This window comes from Anser brachyrhynchus, assembly GCF_964034855.1.
Source record: "Anser brachyrhynchus genome assembly, chromosome: 3".
Taxonomy (NCBI): Eukaryota; Metazoa; Chordata; class Aves; order Anseriformes; family Anatidae; genus Anser; species Anser brachyrhynchus.
Window position 1 is genome coordinate 93,748,912 of NC_137696.1, and position 18,173 is coordinate 93,767,084.

Below are 18,173 nucleotides of genomic sequence, written 5' to 3' on the forward strand. Positions count from 1 at the left end.
ATCTCAGTTAACAATCTTGAGAAGTCAAGAATTCTTAAGTAGGAGGAAAAAGGAATTAAGTGGCAAAAGTTGCAGTCCAAGTTTTAACCTCAAAATAATGTGCCATGAGGAACGCAAATATATGCATACATACAGATTACTTCCTCTTCAAAAATACCTGACTGTAAGGCCCAAAAGGTGAGGTCTTCTGTTTCTTCACAGAACAGGCAATACACAGAAATAAGGATTATAGCCACCCTCCACCAGTAGTGTAAAAGCACCGAACTAAGACCAGCAGCTTACAAAGACTTCTGAGCAGCCACTGCACAAAAATAAATTTATCTCAGAATTTACTAGGATTGAGAAGGAATGGAAAGATGAGCAGAACCAGAGGAAGGACAGCTATTTCCTACACTCCCTTTGCTTTCTTCTTAACGCCAAGCCCCTTGCAGTCACGCAAAAATCTTCAAACACGAGAGTATCTAACACAGGGATGTCTGCAGAAATGCTGAAACAATAGATCTGAGGGCTGTGAACCCCCATGTTTGTTCCAATGGACACTCAATCAGACGTGAAAAATGACACTTCAAATGTCAACACATACAACTGGAAAGGCAAGGAAAAGAAGGATCCTATTATGAAGATGTACTCTAATACTCCCAGAGGACTGGCTGAAACCCAAAAGATGTAGGAGACTAGCGGAGCCAGGCTAAAAGAAGAGTACATCAGGATGGAAAGGACTTCAGAAATATGCGAAGGACTAAAAGGTCTTACATTTCAAACAGTTTGAAAATATTGTTCCAACTCTGTGCTTGCCTGTGTCTAGCACCAAAGTTTTCAGACCAACCAGTTTGGTTTTTTTTTAATTCCAAAGTGATTTCAAGACAGGATCTGTAATTTCCACAACTGAAATATTTTTTATTTTTTTTAAAGACAGCTATTTTGCATTGCCTTTGCTCTAGGTAAATAAAATCTGGTAAAAGAAAAGTAACTACTTCTAGCTATGCTTCCTTCCCCCAACTAACATTTAGTCTTAAAATTAGTACATTTACTTCAGATTATGAGGTCACTCTTTCAAATATTTAGTGGATTTTGACATATAAAATAAAGTCTGTTTTAAATTAAACTACACAACAATACTTTCAAAAATGGAGATTATGAAAAGTTGCAACTCAACCTAAAGATAAACTTCTCCTTTATGATTGCATTTAAGTGAACCAGTGCAACAACTGAAATCAGTTGTAAAGATGAAGAAAAAATGACGTTTAGATCATGGTTCTTTTTTATCTTAAGGTTACAAATATTTCTTCATATTTTGCTTCGGCTACCACAGTGTTAAGAACATGTACCTAAATTCAAAAGCCTGGGAAAAAGCTGAGTAACATAATGCTTTGTATATGAGGGACATTTAATCCTATAGTCTTCACTTGCTTTAAAATAACTTTTATAAATCACTTACTGGAAAATTTCAGGAAATTACGGTAGTACAACTCAATCTTCAAAGAGTGGTAGATTGCTTACACACTTCAGTGTAGCTGTTTACATAACGTCTTTTTTCTTACTTTTCAACTAAACAGTGTAGTAGGAAGGGTTTAAAAAATGCATTTGACTAGTTTTGACACAAAATTGGGTTCTTGACGAAAGGAAAATTTATTTTGAAATGTGTTTTCTCCAAGGAAAATTTCAACATCTTTTTTTAAAAAAAAAAAAAAAACAAAAAAAAATCATACTTACAGAGAGTAAAAAAAAATCTGAAAATGTCATCATTCTGCCTTAGTAGGGGTGTAGCTCAGATGAGGATCGTCTCATTCCTCTCTGTGAACCACACTCAGCACGTGGGGTGCCACATGGTGATTGTGGTACATCACATATTCCACCTTACCCAGAAGGCAAAAGGAAGCATGCTTCCTTGTGCAATTATGCTCTCCACACTTGATGATGCCCTGAAGTATTTCCAGGTTAAAATATAAAACCATTTCCAACTACAGTTTTCCAGTTTTCAATTTGAAGCACAGAGTTCAATTCTGACCAAGCCTAAAATTTGGATGGGCAAACACCAGTCACCCGAGCAAGCATCATTCCTTGAGGTCTGCAAGGACATGGCAGGATGTGCATACTGTCACTGAGGACAGATATAAACATGGGATGGCTATGGTCCTTGCTGACCCCTGACTAGTTTTCACCTTCTGTGCCTCAAGCAGAGATCAGAAATGTTTGCTCATGCATGGTTTTATTAAAGGAGAGATAGCAACTCCCAAGGAAAGCTACATGAATTGCTTCTAAAATGAAGTTTCCCTCTGAAAAGTAACTATATAAAAATGACATGTTTTTTCAGAGCAAACTTGCCCTTGTAAATAAAATTATTTGCTCTTTAATTCTATCATCTCAGAAGAAAAAGGAAAAGAAAGAAAAAGCTAAGTTCTTCTTCCAGTTCACACAACACAATAGAACAGGATTTCAAATACCAAATGCAAAGTCACATATAGATTTTTAAGAATTCTTACTAGCAAAAGATAACATCTTTTTTTGTTAAGCATACACACCTTTTCTCATAAATGATACAGCTTTTGATTTAATATCCTCTCTCAGCTGCCCGGTTTTAGTGAGGTATTGCAAAATATATACATTTGGAGCAAAATTGATCATATTCTGTTCACCACAGCCATAAGGCATCTTAATTAATGATGACAAACCATTGATAGAAGGTCCAAGTAAATCACCTGAAAGATAAAATTAAAGTTTAATGCAAATAAACTTAACCTTAATGCAAATAAATGTATGCATAACACATAAAGGGTGGTATCAGCTAAGCTGGGAGAAAATATGATACATTAGAAATGTATGTACTAAACACCACTAATCAGGCAGAAAACTTCATTAACCACGCACAGTCTTCTCATCAGCTTTTTGCCCACTGACCAATCTCCCCTCAGAGCTTTCCTGATCTTCCTGACAGGATAATTTCAAACAGACACCATTTTAAAAAGCCAAAAGTTATTTTCTCTAGGATAGTGTTACAGTAATTGCACTTATTTCGAATTTCCTGTATTTCTATTCTCACCCAGAGTTATCAAAGCCTAGGAGTCACAAGGACCAACTATCAGCTGAGTTTTAGGTTGTATTCTACAGATAAGCAGAATTTAAACACAAAACTAGCAAACTGCAGGACCTTCATTATTAAAATCTGACTCCCTCTCTAACTCTGAAAAAGGACAGTCAATATCATAACACTGTAAATGAAATAAACAAAATGAATAACACACTCCGTCTATACAGTCTTTTTATGCTTCATCCGATGCATAAAAAATGATTTTTATGCATGACGATGAAAACGATGAAAAATGATTTTGAACTAATGATTCAGCCCATAGCAGTTAAATCAAAATTAATACAGTTCCTGAAAAACCTATAAAGCAACAATGATACAGAGAAAAGTCTTATAGAAGGAGATCGTTTAGTAGGAGATCTGAGAAAAGCTCTGGAAAATCCTGCTGTGGTAGCTCAGAATATTACACATCAACCTCCCTGGTCTACTTGACAGAGTTTACTGCTTCCAGTAACTACTGGCAACTGCCTCATTCTTTATAAAGCACCTATGACTGCAGTGCAGGAGATACCAGCACATGGATTATGGACACATGTTAAATTTGGTGACCATGCCATAACTTGCAAGAGGATATTACATATGCCAAACACTGCTAATGAAGACCAGTCCTTCCACAACTATATGCAATACAGATACCCTAGACTTTCAAAAGCAGTGGTAGTGGCATGCTGTACCTCCATGCTCTATCTTAGGTACTAGCTGAGTTCAGCAAAAGCCCAGCAGGCAACAAACTATTCTTAAAACAACAACAAAAAACAGCTGACCAACAAATAATAAAGATGGAAATAAAACAAAATAATCCTTACCAACAGCAGTGACCTGCACTCTCTCACTGCCACTTACAACATCAGAAGGAAAAGTGAAATCCAAAGTATTTGACACCGCTCGTGGTTTACTCCCAGTTAAATCCAAAAGGAGTGTCTGAGAATATGTCTGTTCCAATCCTTCAGCCTATCGAAAAAAACAGAGAGGATTATTGTAATTTCCAGCAGTTTGCTGCTTTTTGGATTGGGACTATATGCTTACTGTGCTGAGACATCTAAAGCTCTGTCAGATATTTTGCACTGCTTCCTAACCTGTCAAGAACCTGAGCTATTGGCCCATCTGAACTGAAACAGAAAATTTATTATAATAAAGACTTGCCTCCACTATTTGCTTCTAGAGACCACATGTTAATTATAAAAATACACCTACAAAATCAATGAAAGCATCTTTGATTCCAGTGAGCTCAATGCCAAGCATGGAGCTCCATGACCAAGCATATTACAAGGCCAGAAGCAGTCTTGAACACGACCCGGCAAACGGACCTTGTGGCAAAGGTAGCCAACTGCATCCTGTGATGCATCAGGGAAAGCATTGCCAGCAGGTTGAGGAAGGTGATCCTCCACTCAGCGCTGGTGAGACATCTGGAGTACTGGGTCTAGTTGTGGGCTCACCAGTACAAGAAACATGGACAGACTGGAGTGAGTCCAGCCAAGAGCCACAAAAACAATTAAATGCTTAGAGCATCTGTCATACAAGGAGAGGCAGAGAGAGCTAGGACTGCTTGGTCTGGAGGAGAATGTTCAAGAAGAATCTCAACAATGTATATAAACACCTGATTGGAGGGAGCAAAGAAGATGGAGCCAGGCTCTTCTCAGAAACAGAGACAGACTCTTCTCAGTGATGCCCACTGGCAGAACAGGAGGCAATGGGTACAACTGAAATTAGGGAAATTCCATTCAAATATAAAAAAATATTTTTTTAAAAAACATTGTAAGGGTACTCAAACACTAGAACAAGTTGCTCAGACAGGCTGAGAAGTCTCCATCCTTGGGTATGTTCAAAACCTGACTGACAGGGTCCTGAACATGCTGCTGTAGTCAATCCTGCTCTGAGCAGGAAGGATGAACTACCTGACTTCCAGAAGTCCTTTCTAAAATCAACACTTCTGTGATTCTATAATCTTTAGTAGCTAATTTAGGATGAGATTACAAGTGTCTCTTGCCTTCTCCTGAAATGGAGACTAACATGACTCAAATGGTTAGACGTCAGAAGTTAGGCAAGTCTCATCCAAAAGCTTCTGGTTTATCAGAAAATCTGGGTGCTAAATTTCCACCGCTACCACAATACAGAAATGTTCATAAAAAACAGGCTTTGAATGAAGCCAGGTGCACTAAGAAATTCATTGCATTTATCCATAATACAGTTACTTGGTCCACTCCTGGACCACTTGGTCCACAACAGGTTATGAAGCTAACTGCAGCATCATGAATTCACTAACGTGAAAACAGGTTTTGCTTTGCTTTCAGAAGGACTGGACGCATGATCAGTTGTAGAACAAGATCTATGTTTTCATTCCTGAAAGAGGTTCTGAAGATTTTTAAAGGAGGAATTTTTTTAAAAGAAGTGCTTTTAACTTAAATCCACCTGACCTGAAACCAACCTTAAAAAATGAGAGGCAGAGAAGTAAATCAGTTTGCCTTTTTGCAACGCTCCGTTATCTATTTAGGGAGTAATTTATCCTTGAAACAAGCCATGCTGACAACTGTTTACCTTTACTAAAACTTTCTGGATGATAGCATCAGAAGCAGCAGATGATATCGCTGTCACTTTGATGGGAATCTCTCCCAGCTGTTTTGGCTTGATTGGGAATTGAACAGTTTTCCCATCTTCACTTGGTACAAATACAGACTGTTGATTTCCTGTAGCATTTACTTCATTGGATGTTAAAATAATATCAAAAGCATCACTCACATCCAGGATCACATTAACCTGTAAAATACAATAACATTTGCAATAACAGGTGTTAATTTTGAAGAACTGCTTTCATAAGCCTCCTCTTTTGGGGTAAATAGAGAAATAGCTTTACAATCTGATTACTGAAGAAAACATTAAGGATCTCAAAAGAGAAAGATGTGATCTCCACCACCCCTCAGTGTCTGGTAACATTCAAATACAGAAAGACTTATTTTACCTCAGCTTCTTCTTTCAAATAATTAAAGATATTCACTTCCAAAATGAACTGCTCTCCTCTGATGACAGAGTATGGAAGGTTTAGGAAAACGAAGAAAGGTTGAAAAGCTTCTAGCTGCAAAACAAGATCAGCACAAAACAGTGAGTCCCTACAATCGGATACCAGTGAGAAAATGACTGTTTAGTATGTCTTCTAATTAGAATGTCTCATCTTTAAATACATGAGAGTATGTTTACTCATACTCTACAATTAACAAAATGTATTAGCACAGGGCTAAAGCAGAAGCCAAAGATGCTTCTGCTCATAGCCACCTTTGTTGGAACTCTGCAATGCCATTCAGATGAGAGCTGCTGGACTCCTGGCAGCTTTGACATGGCAAATTCTGACAGACGCACCTTGTCCGTGTCAATACAGAAATACATGTTGGAACACAAGATAACTAATTCTCCCAAATTCTGTAATTCACCAACGCCTTAGTATAATACGTTATTTTGTAAGATTAATCTTGGCCTGAGTTCTAAATTATATTTCTAAAAATACATCTTTTATTAATTAAAAGAAAAACTGCAGAAATCTACCAGCAAGCAGTTGCTTTTATCTGTTAACAGAGGCTTTTGGATGAAGTCTTGGCTCTAAGAAGGCGGTGGTAAGTTCTCATCGAGCTGAACAGGATCAAAATTTCACTGTTTATGAACATCTGTACAATAGGACTGGCTGAGGCATGATATCTTTTATTAGTGAAATGTCAACTAAAAATGGTTTTAATTTGGTTTTCATTAAAAAAAATTCTTCTAAGTGTTTTGAATTTCAGATCCAGAAAACCCTCAGACTTCTTTCTATCTAGCAAATATTCCAAAAATATTTTGAAGTTGTTTACTAAAGCTTTCAGTATCAAAAATGTCTTTCACAATTAGAAAAGTTTTGATGAAGAATTTTTGTTTAGTTCTTACTCAATGTTTTCACTAGGTACATATTTCCTTTGATTTTGTTTTGGTTTGTTTTTTTCCTTTAAACCTCTTGCAATACTGTTTTAACACCCTGAAATATCCCAGTATCTTACAATAAAATGCAATAGGATAAAATTATCAACACTCCATGTAGTAGAAGTCATATAAAAACAAGATGTAAAGCCGGAAATGACATTAAGCACACAGAATTATTTATTTCCCCATCACAGTTTTCATGCATTTCTTTTATTTGCCTCTCTGTATGGTACTGATTAACACGTTTCAGCCATATGGAACTCCAAGCACAATCTAAACATCCCAACAAGGGTGAAGTACTGAACAGTGCATGTTGGTGATTATAGTTAAGGAATAATCTCAACATCTGCTCTACTTGCAGCTTTCTCAAATTTGAGGGTGAAGGGCCAAGTATATATTTTCATACAGTTTGAATCAGAAAGCTATCTTTCTTTCTGTCCCATCTCTGCCAAGCTGAGTGAAAGAAACAAGAATCATGATTCCAGTCTCAAAGGAGCCTCAGCCACAAAATACAGATCAGGTTCCAAATTTTGTAGTGGAGTTTTGGTCAGGATGTTCAAAGCACATGGTCTGTGTCTAGTGTAGCAGCCATTTACTAAATCTGGGTCTATATCTGGGTTTGGATCCTGAAAGATGCCCCTCCCCAGGAATTCGAGGCCATGAGAATTTCACTGAGTAAATGGCTGCCTCCAAGCTAAGTCCTGGCATCAAGTGGGAAATCTATGACCCAGTACTGCACAATTTCAACCCTTCTAACCTTATGCACTTACGTGGAGATGTCTCAGTTAAGAATGCAGTTTCTCTAGGATTTTTACATAACGAATGGAATGAGATAACTACCTTCAGAGAATCAGAGAATTCAGCACATACAAAATACTACTTAAATGAAGTATCAAAAAGTAATTCCTATTTTAAAGAGGTAAAATCACTTTCTCTAGGAAGCTGTTTCCGTTAGCATAAAGTGAGCCTAAGACTACTGCATTTTGATACCGGAAATCTCAGGTTAGAGGTTTAAATTAAGGAGTGTTGACTTTAGCTTAAATTGCTAAACTCTCCTTGAACACTCAGAAGTACAAAACGAGCCACAAGAGAGAGGAGCTTGACAGCAATAAGCACCTCATCCTGGTGCTTGATCTCCATGTCCACTCTTCCTCACACTAAGTTACTCAAAAACGGAGTTCCTATGTTTAGTCCAAGACTGGTTTTGACAGGTAAGTGAAAGTAATGCCAGAATTTAGTCTTTAAGCAATTGTCCTGTCCTCCCTCCTGGGGTAAGCTCTACAATAGAAGAATTGTGGCATGATCTTTCCAGCAGACAACATGCCTCTCCTATCCCAGCCACCTTTTCCCAGCTAGTCTGTGTAAACTTACCTGCATGAAGTAGCATGATTCCTGTGCAGAGAAATTATAGAAAATGGAAATATGCTGTCCTCAGGGAGTCATTCTCCCCTTACCACGTCATGTACAAAAGCTCTGAAGCGCACACATCCTGAAAGTGCTCTAACAAAACAACCACTCCAACAAGAATGAGCACCCAAGTATCTGTGTAATGCCTGTTATTCATATGAGCATGAAGGGGAGGCAGACAGAGGATTGTATATGACTTCACTATGATGTTTTCTTTACAGTTTGAATATGCATGCAATCACTTCTTTAGTACAAAGAGACAGCTGCTGTTAGAACTAAAACACAGTTTCCAATTAATAACCTACAGTGTTAACAGCATTTAAAGTAGAACTGTTGAGTGTTGCGGTACCTCTACTGGAGCAGTTGTCACTCCAAGCCCGCTGTTTTCAGAAAGCACAAAAGCACTGGCTACCCAGGACGTGATGGTATCAGGCACAGTGACTTCCATTGTGGTATCCGCGTCAGATCTGATGACAGAAGGACATAGCTGATTTTCAAAAGCATCCATTTACAGACATGAGTAAGAAAACATGAATGTTTAAAAAACATTAAAAATAAACCCTAAACCCTTGGCAGGAAAAGCTGTTGATTATCTGTTTTCCTTTTCCTAATCATTTAGAAATATTTGTGATGGGATCAAAATGATTAAAACATTTAAATTATTTTAAATTTCATAAATTGAAGGGAATTACATTTAATCACATTACGTTTAATCAAATTTTACAGATTTTGTAAAACAATCATAGAATCATAGAATATCCTGAGTTGGAAGGGACCCATAAGGATCATCGAGTCCAACTCCAACAATCCCCAGTGATAGCTGTTTCCCTAACTTCTTAGACGTGAAGGAATACAACATTTGTGCTTCACAACACAGGTCGGATTTCACCATCCCTTTGATAGTTTGAACTGTTCCTTGAACTAGGTACAGACAAGAACAGATGTCAGCTTCTGGGTCACAGTCTTCTCATGTACTGTAGAGAAGAACATTGAGTCTCCCTGTGAGTTAGCTCTCCATCTGTAAAAGGAAGATAATTCCTTTTGTCTCTAGGATTTTCACCTACTTTCTATTGAAACTGCAAGGCATTCTGCCAAGAATTGTCCTGTTGTGAAATGCCTCATTTGGTGGGCCTCCAATCTCACTTGTGGCCTCTAGATGGTAGTAGAATATAAATAATAACACATTTTAAGCAATATTTTTAAGCACCAATGCAAAATACTAAAACCTACAGCATAACAACAGCAAGAGTAAGTAAGTTTCCTTTTACTTCTAATTTTATACCTAGTTTTGGTATCGATCCAAAGCCAAGTCTCTGGAAAATGTGTCCTCACATAGGGAGTGCTGAAATCAAGAGGTCCATCTCTAGCTACTGGCATATCATCACCAAAACCATCCTCTATGGGTATCATTCCATCATCTACAAAACAAAAGGTATTGTCCTACCTACAAATGTCTATGCTTAAAAAAAAAAAAAAAAAAGTGCTCACAGTATAATTTACAGCTTTATTACATATGTTAACACTACTCCATGACATCAGGAACTATTTTTTTGCCTTTTTTTAAATTTAGTTTTGTTTAATAAGTTTCACAAGAACATAAAGTTTCAACATGGCCCCTCCAGACTCCTTCTGCAACTGACATAATATGGCTACATATAATAAAATGACAAACCATTGCCATGTATATCAACTGGAACGACAATGAAAAACTCCATTTACCCTCAGCCCCTTGATGAGTAGGATCACTCAGGACAGCAGCAAATACCAAGTTCTAAAAATAGTAACTATATGAATTTTGCATGTTTTGAACCAGCAATGGTTTGCAAGGCTGGATGCAGCCTGCATGTACACTACAGTAAGACAACCTAACAGGGGCCCTAACCCATGAATTTCCTTTCCCACTCAATGCATTAGATTTGGTTACATTTATTTTTATTACTTACAAAAAAAATGGTCTTTATCCTCCTCAAGAATTGCATCAGTTGATACCCAAAGGCTGCATTTCTGGATAAAATTTATACAATATATCTCAATATAGGACATACAGGACATCAGCAATGCTCGTCCTATTTTCTTTTTAAGAAAATAGAGTCACCATAATAAAGCAATTATAGACCCAAAGCAAGTAATGCCCAGGAACCAACAAAACTCAGGCTATCTGAATATTGCCTTAATGACAGAAAACTTTTTAAAAGGAAGACATTATCAAGCATAAGGCAAGCCATATTTATGGAAGTATAAACATATTTCTTTGCATTCATAGTATTTACATGTTGATAAATTTACAATTCAAAATCTGTTTAAGCAACAAAAGCTGTAGACTGTTGTCTACGGTCCCAAGCTTTAAAACGGGCATTGACAGCCTTTTCTTCTCGTAAGAGATGTCCAAACCACAAAGCAGAACCCTGCCACACCCAGAAAAACAGCATCTAAAAAATGAAAAAGGTACCTGAAAGACACCAAAAGAACCTCTGATCAGGGGGAAATACTGTGCGGTGTTGTATAAATTGAGTTCATGAAACACCTAGGACGAAAAAAAAAAAAATCACCCAAACAGTAAATGCAAACACATTTTTTTCCAGAATTTTCACTGTTACAGATGCTAATTTATGGAGCTGTACCTCAAGCAGTAGCTCTGTTAAGTCTCACATAAAAGAGAAAGGAATCCATGATGAGATGAATGGGATTAGGCTGCATTAATTAACATAATTAACAGATGAGTGACTGAGATTACATAAACCTATAATAGGACCCTACAGCCCACTGATACTTTATAGCACTTAGGCTAATATGTCACCTGGGCACTTTAGGAATGATAAATGAACTCTTTCAGCCTGTAGGTGCACCAGAGCTTCTGCAAGTAAAGGAAATTCAAACAGACGAATAATTAATTTCATTCCTCAAAAAATTATTTTTATTATTTTATGTTGCACATTATTAAGGAGCACAATGCACAAATCACGGGGAGTTTTTATAACTTTTTTTGTCTTCCCCAAAAGAATAAACTGTCAAGTGTTAACTGAGCAGTTTCTTGAATGGAAACCAAATGAAGTACTAGTTTGAATTAGAAATGCTGGGCTTATTACCTTGTAAGCCTTAGAGTCTTTTCTACCTTAGAGTCTTTTCTGCTCGTGTAGATAAGCTACTTGCAGAAGTGGGGGAAAAAAATTGCAGAATTAAGAAATACGAATTATGCCCACAGAACATTACTCATTCGGCATATAAGTTGTAATATTTACAAAAACATACATCTTTCACGCACGCAATTATGAAAACCTTTTTTCCCCATATACTCACGGAATCTTCTGTTATGTCACTACTTTCTCCTAGGAGCTTTGTACTTTTATCAACAACTGCAAGTCCAATTACTGATCCTGGGTCTGTTGTACTGATTTTGAGAGAGACTTTCTCAGATGGCTTGACCTTATCTTTGCTCCACGAAATTTTAATCTAAAAAAAAAAGTAAAAAAAAATAAAGTGACACTGGCTTAAATTATAACTGATATTTACAGTCAGCTAACAACTCTAAGGAAGCATTTTCTTAGTTGTCTATCATTAATAGTTACAGCTGATTTGCATTTCCTAGGACCTTTGAAAAACTACCACGGCATTCCTTCTGCTCTCTTGATCTTGCAGCTGATCACTTCCCTGGGCAGGACAGGATCCACAGTTATTTCAAACAACTCTTAGAATGTAAGTAGCCATCTCTTGAGCCACAACAATACACTGGTCTCTACAGCTAAGGGCAGTAAATGAAATTACTTCTCTATTTCTATCAATGTACATACAACACAGCATGTAATGCATTTCAGGAAAGGTATTTTTGGGAAAAATTCCATCCCTGAAAGATTCCAATGAAGTGTTCCACAGTGACATCAACATGGAAAAAGGGATTTATATAGTGGACGCATGTGCAAGGAATGAGGACATGAAGAGGCTAACACAGCATCTGTATGCCTTCCTACGGGGTAGTGAAGAGAGGAAGTGTCATTCATATGACCATTTGAGATGTCCCACAGCACAGTCCGGCCCTTCACTCCCTCCCCAGAAGGGGATAGGTCTCCACAGGACCTGTGTTCAAGACACTGTGTGTTCAAGGTATTGGGTATTCAAGGATATTAGCCTGGGACCAGTAGGTATTTGAGTATCTTGAACCCCATGTGGCCTTTAGGAGGATACTAAATGCCTACACTTCAGCAACTGAATCCTGATCCGACATATAAATACACGTATTTGGATGTCTGAATCTACAGCCCAGTCATATCTTTTCTCTGATAATCTGTGCAAAGGTATCTTCCGTGTACATTCAGTACAAAAATTACAGAGGAACAGCAAACACGCCAATGCTAGCAACATAAATGCAATTAGCAGCATGTGATGCACTGTAAATGGACATCCGTCTGATTCATGCAGAAAAATGGTTTGCTTCTGCTTAAAGCACACTGAGGCACTGCAGCTCTGTGTGTTTGACTTTACCAGTTCATTTACAGAAACAAGATGCCAGGCATAGCTACAAAGATTACAACGAAAGTAAGTTTCCACAGTATGAAATTAATTTCAGTGGCTAGTGCTCCAGCAAAGGAATGGAAAGAACTTGAAATTTTGAACCCTTTGAGATCAGTTCTTTCCTTGTCTGACATTTTTCACTAGCTAGTCTTCATAGCAAATACTAAATTCTTGTAATTTATCTTCTCAGTTTTTCATCCTCTCTACGTACACTATGACAGTATTTTTCATCTATAAACTACATTTAATTGAACTGGCATTTTCAAGGTCAGGCTTTACATCATTGCTGCAAAATATACTGCAATCATTTGTGAATGCTGCAATCAGTGGGAAGCTTTCTATTTGCTTCCAGAAGGCTGAACCAAACAGTTATGCTTTCCCACTAGAAATATCTTCCTGTCTCTACCCTAAAACTCCCAGGTTTCAACTAAATTATCTTACCTGTTTTCTGTTTATTTACATTTTTGGACACTGGTGCATAATAAGCTTAATGTACAAGTGTGTGTCTGCAGATCCTTTGCTATCTTGCCTCTCCACCTCCTTATTCTGTGTGATAACAACAGTCAGGTCCTAAACATGGATGAGCTACGAAGAGTATATAACAGGCAACCATTTTGCACACAAGAATAAGACGAACAGTGTTGCCACTGATCTGTGATTATAAGTGTTAAATTTCCATGGGTAGGAAGAATTTCTACCCATTGCGAGTCCTTGGTTGGTCTCACCTGTAAAAAGTCACAGTGAGGCTTTTATTAGCCCAAAGGACCAAATCTCATCCTGGTAAGTAAGCTGGAAAATCAGTTCATTTCTGCCTATAATTGTTTTCTCAATCTTCAAGCTTTTTTGAGTTGAAGTATGCACAGTCCCAGTAAACACTGGCCACATTCACTAATGATACTGCCAAAAAAGCTGCCTCTGTGCTTCCACAAGGAAAACTAGGAGGACTCTCAGCTTGCAGAAGGAAGATCCTTCTGCAAGGTCTCCTCAAAGACGCTGCTGTGTGCATGGCTCCCTGTGGTTGCACCATGTACAATGGGACCACCACTTGGCTAGAGGAAAGTCTTTGTAAATGTTTGCAATTCCACACTTCAAGGACTTAGTTAGTATCTTTCTACTGTATTATCCAGAGCAGTCTTTGGCTCAGTGATTGGCCAAACTATTATAAGCAAGAGGAGATGTCTGTCTGTTTACGGGGAACATGTAGGGCTACCAGAAATTTACACAGATACGAAATAGCCCTACATTTATAGCTGGGCCCTAACTGTACTGACATGATTAAAAGTCTTTCCAAACACTTGCACAAACCTCAGATTAGATCCACAAAGAGGATACACATTTACAGTCTTGCGATCTGAACTACTGGTTACCATGCAACAAAGACAGAAACATGGTCTCAGGCTCAGGTTCAGGATAGCTTACCTTGTTGTCCAAAACAGGCTGAACAGGGATAGTAAGAGCATCATTCACAACCGCTCCAAGCTCATCAACATAGAATACAAGTATGCATGCCAAAGGAGCCCAGGAATTTTCTGCTGTTAAACTGAATGTTTTTGCAGCCATTGTGCCAGAAGCCATAATTTGTTCCTTGGATAACACCTGAAAGTGAAAAATTAAACACTTCATCTGTTGGCATCTCAGTATGTCACAAGCTCTGCAATTCCTTCTACAAATAGCTGTTAAAAGAAGAGGTATATAGCTGTGATTTTTACTAACACTTGATTGACTAGTTCTACAAGACTTGGTATGGAATAAGGAGGTAACGTAATATTTAAATATTAGAAATAACTTTTTCCATTCCTTAATTCCCCTATCTCTACAGACAATAGTGAACTCTAACAATGACTGCACAGCATATTATGTGCTACAAGAACATAAAAATGCAACAGTAATACAACTGGATCATGCAGGTCATCTACAGCAACATTTGAGTTTGGATCAGGAATACAGTTTCGATGCAAATCTCCCAAGAACCCCTACTTGCTACATTTTGATTTTAACTTGGAGAGTGTGAATTTAGGCCCACTACCATACTGCAGACAAGGACAGGCATTCAGTTTACCTTACAGCCTACCTCAGAACATCTGCAGTGCAGACATCAAGCCCATAGCTTCAGCTTTTCACCCTAAACCTGCTCCTACTAGACCATAACATCTAGCAATGAAGACAGAGCCATGAAGGGCAGTTCCCTGCCTTTGACTGTATGGACCTCATTGCTTCCCTGGCTTACCAAATTGATTTTTCCCCCCCAACCACATTGACTAACCTCTTCCCTCCAATGGCTAAAAACTAATAAGGCCAGCTTATGCCTATTTGGTCTGACAAAATTTCTTCAGCTTAAATAGCTCTTTTTCACCTCCATATCTAGTTCTACCTAGTGAGACAACAAATAACTTTATAGTGAGACAACAAATAACTTAAATGTAACTAAGAAAGGCATTATTTGAACCAAACAACAGAAGTGTATATAGAAATGTGGTAGAAATTATAAATTCATAGATTTTACAGACAGATATATAAACACAAACACTGATATGTGGGTGAGGGTTGTAATTTTCCACCTTTTTGACTAGTGTTTTCAAAAAACTATTTAATTTACACTATTTAACTATTTAACTTGGTTGGGAAAACTATCTTGGGGATGCCTCAAAACCACCTTCATTTAAAAGCTAAAAAAAGTTTGCAAATCTCTTGCCTCAGACAACCAAGTAACAGATCAGACATTAATATTATTTCTAAAACAAAAGGTATGCCTCCAAACTTCATGCTTTAAAATCTTCTAGAGAGCTTTCCTACTTTAGAAAATAAAAAAGAATGCCTGCATTTCATATTGTCTTAAGGTTTTCCTTATTCAACTTGCTACTAAGGTCTCTGAAAAATAAAGAACTGCAGTTATCGTAATAATGAAGGCATAAACTGTGCACAAGTCACGCATGTGTTAAGGATGGGATGGGAGACTGCTGATGGTGTAATTAACCTTTCCATCTGGATACTGTAAGATATAGTACAGCAGGTGAGCCATTTAACCAAGCCATTTACTTTTAAAATGCATCTCCGTGAAGTTCCCTTGTTAACACTGCACCCTTCCCACTGGACCACTCATTTCTCAGCAGGCAGGTCTTCTCTTGGCCCTGTGCCTGCAGGCTGAGCCCTGTCAGCTCCACACCTGCAAACAAGCTCCCTGCTTCTCCCTACATCCACAGGATGTGCTGCCAAGCCCTAGCTTGGGCTTCTCCCAGGCACCCCTACTCCTCCCACCACAGGTTCTCTGTACAGGAAGAGACAGCACAACTTGCACAGCTCCACCTTGCCCCACATACGCACAGGTAGATATAACCCAACACCCAAGCTAAAGATGCACTTCTCCCAGAGAGCATCTCCTCAGAGAGAGCCACAGGCGTTTCTGCCAGGTAGCAAAATGGGGCTCTCGTTTGAAAAAGGGCCATACCAGTGCACAAGGAAAGTTTAGGCCAACTCTTTCACAAAGCGCAATTGAAAAAAAAAAAAAAAGGCTGAGTCTTTCTAGTGTTCAATCACATTCCACTTGAATGTTTCTCAAGCTGGTAAAAGTCATCTTGGATTGTCCACATAGGTAAAACCAGTAACTTACCATATAATGGAATTCTCTTATTGGTTTGTTGCTTGCAATATTTAGCTCAAAAGGTCTCCCAGCCTAGGAAGAGAATGTGATTGATACAGATGAGTATGGAAACAGGATGAGTAACTTGAATTGTTTTTATCTTAGAAAGTTTTGTCTCCGACTGTACCTTTATATCCTGGCTCTTTGTTTTAACCTGGAGATAAGTTTCTGTGGGGGAGCTGAAAACATCATAAACTCCTATGTCAGTTCTACTGTTGAGGAACTCTGCCTGTGAAACAATGTAAAACAAAGCTCTTAATAACAGCAAAATCTCTATGTTCATATATATGTTGCAGTTTATAACAGCATGGTACCCGTAATGGCAATACAGGACCACTTCTTGCTTTGGGTATCCGTTTCTTTTTTCCCTTGCTACCTTGGTGTACTTATTTAGATCACGTTTAGACAGAGTCCATCTCTAACAAGAATAAGTAAGGAATATGATAACAGATGGCTTACAAGCTGGTGCACATGGCAGGAACAGCATACCAGTAATCACAGCCTGCTCAGTTCTGTGTGTTGCTATTTCAAAACATCGTATTACAAAGCAATACCTGAACTCTCAGAGTTTTTGTATTAGATAAGATTGGAAACTCAATATCAACAATTCCATTTTCTGGGACTGTGTAGTTCAGGACATGGACTGTCTTGTTTCTCTCCTCTGTTGCCTCGTTCTCAAGGTGAGAAAGTGAAGAATGGTGAGAAAACAAGTCTGACTGTTGTGCAGTGATTGTGACAAGATTTTGTCTCTCTTCACTTGTCAGCTGGTTGCTATCAGAACGTGTCACCTTTAGCTAAAAACAAAAAGAAAAAATGTCCATCAAACAGGGTAAGACTAAAATCCACAACATGCAACATCTAACAATGAATTTGCACTTACATCATCATCCAAAAAAAAAACACCAAGGGCATTCTCATATTTGTCACACATCAGCAACTTTATTTTACTCCCTTGAGAGCACACTGCAGGTAGGCAAGTCAGCCAAAACCAAAAGTATTCATAATTCCACAGAGTTTTAAAAAAAAACAAACCCACAGGTGAAACAGAAAAGGTGACCTGCTTTGCCTTTCAGCTCTCTGAATTACAACTCTTCTTCTTAAAGTCCTTGTCTATAGAGAAAAATATCTATATCTAACCTACTACCTGAATACTTAATTTTATCAAAGGATAACCTAATATTACATCATGTGCAGGAGAACACATCAGACACACAGAGATGATACTGAGTCAGATGCCTTTATGGATTCGCCAAAAGAATTAAAGACTGAAAACAGGCCCCAAATTGACACAAACCATAAATTCTTCACTCCAACTTCCATCAGTCAGCACTACAGCTTGTATCAACCCTTATTCCCATGAGCAAGCAGATTCTCACCCATAGTAAAACCATTCTCTCTCTGTATTTTATACTCCAAAAATTCAACCTCTACATTTAAAAACATTGAACTAATATTTCCCTTTTCTTTTTCATTTCAAAGGTCTGTCACCCCATTACCTCTCCTCCTCTGCAAGTATTTTCCTATACTCTGTACAGCACATAGACCTTCACCTCTTAGTAACAGCAGCAGCTGTTCCTCCATGCTCCTTTGGGAGCATAG

At 38.0% G+C, this 18,173-nt stretch overlaps 1 protein-coding gene across 1 annotated transcript in view; it reads right to left on the minus strand.

The window, feature by feature from the left end:
* CD109 (CD109 molecule) overlaps positions 1–18,173 on the minus strand; it is an 82,408-nt gene that overhangs the window by 28,419 nt on the left and 35,816 nt on the right. Inside the window, exons 11-23 of the mRNA XM_080585968.1 lie at positions 17,129–17,368; positions 16,702–16,803; positions 16,545–16,607; positions 14,357–14,533; positions 11,729–11,881; positions 10,881–10,955; positions 10,375–10,435; positions 9,714–9,849; positions 8,781–8,898; positions 6,042–6,155; positions 5,621–5,839; positions 3,892–4,036; positions 2,523–2,699 (exon numbers count right to left, since the gene is read on the minus strand). Coding sequence (XP_080442094.1) covers positions 2,523–2,699; positions 3,892–4,036; positions 5,621–5,839; positions 6,042–6,155; positions 8,781–8,898; positions 9,714–9,849; positions 10,375–10,435; positions 10,881–10,955; positions 11,729–11,881; positions 14,357–14,533; positions 16,545–16,607; positions 16,702–16,803; positions 17,129–17,368 — 1,780 coding nt within the window. The remainder of the gene's footprint in view (positions 1–2,522; positions 2,700–3,891; positions 4,037–5,620; positions 5,840–6,041; positions 6,156–8,780; positions 8,899–9,713; positions 9,850–10,374; positions 10,436–10,880; positions 10,956–11,728; positions 11,882–14,356; positions 14,534–16,544; positions 16,608–16,701; positions 16,804–17,128; positions 17,369–18,173) is intronic.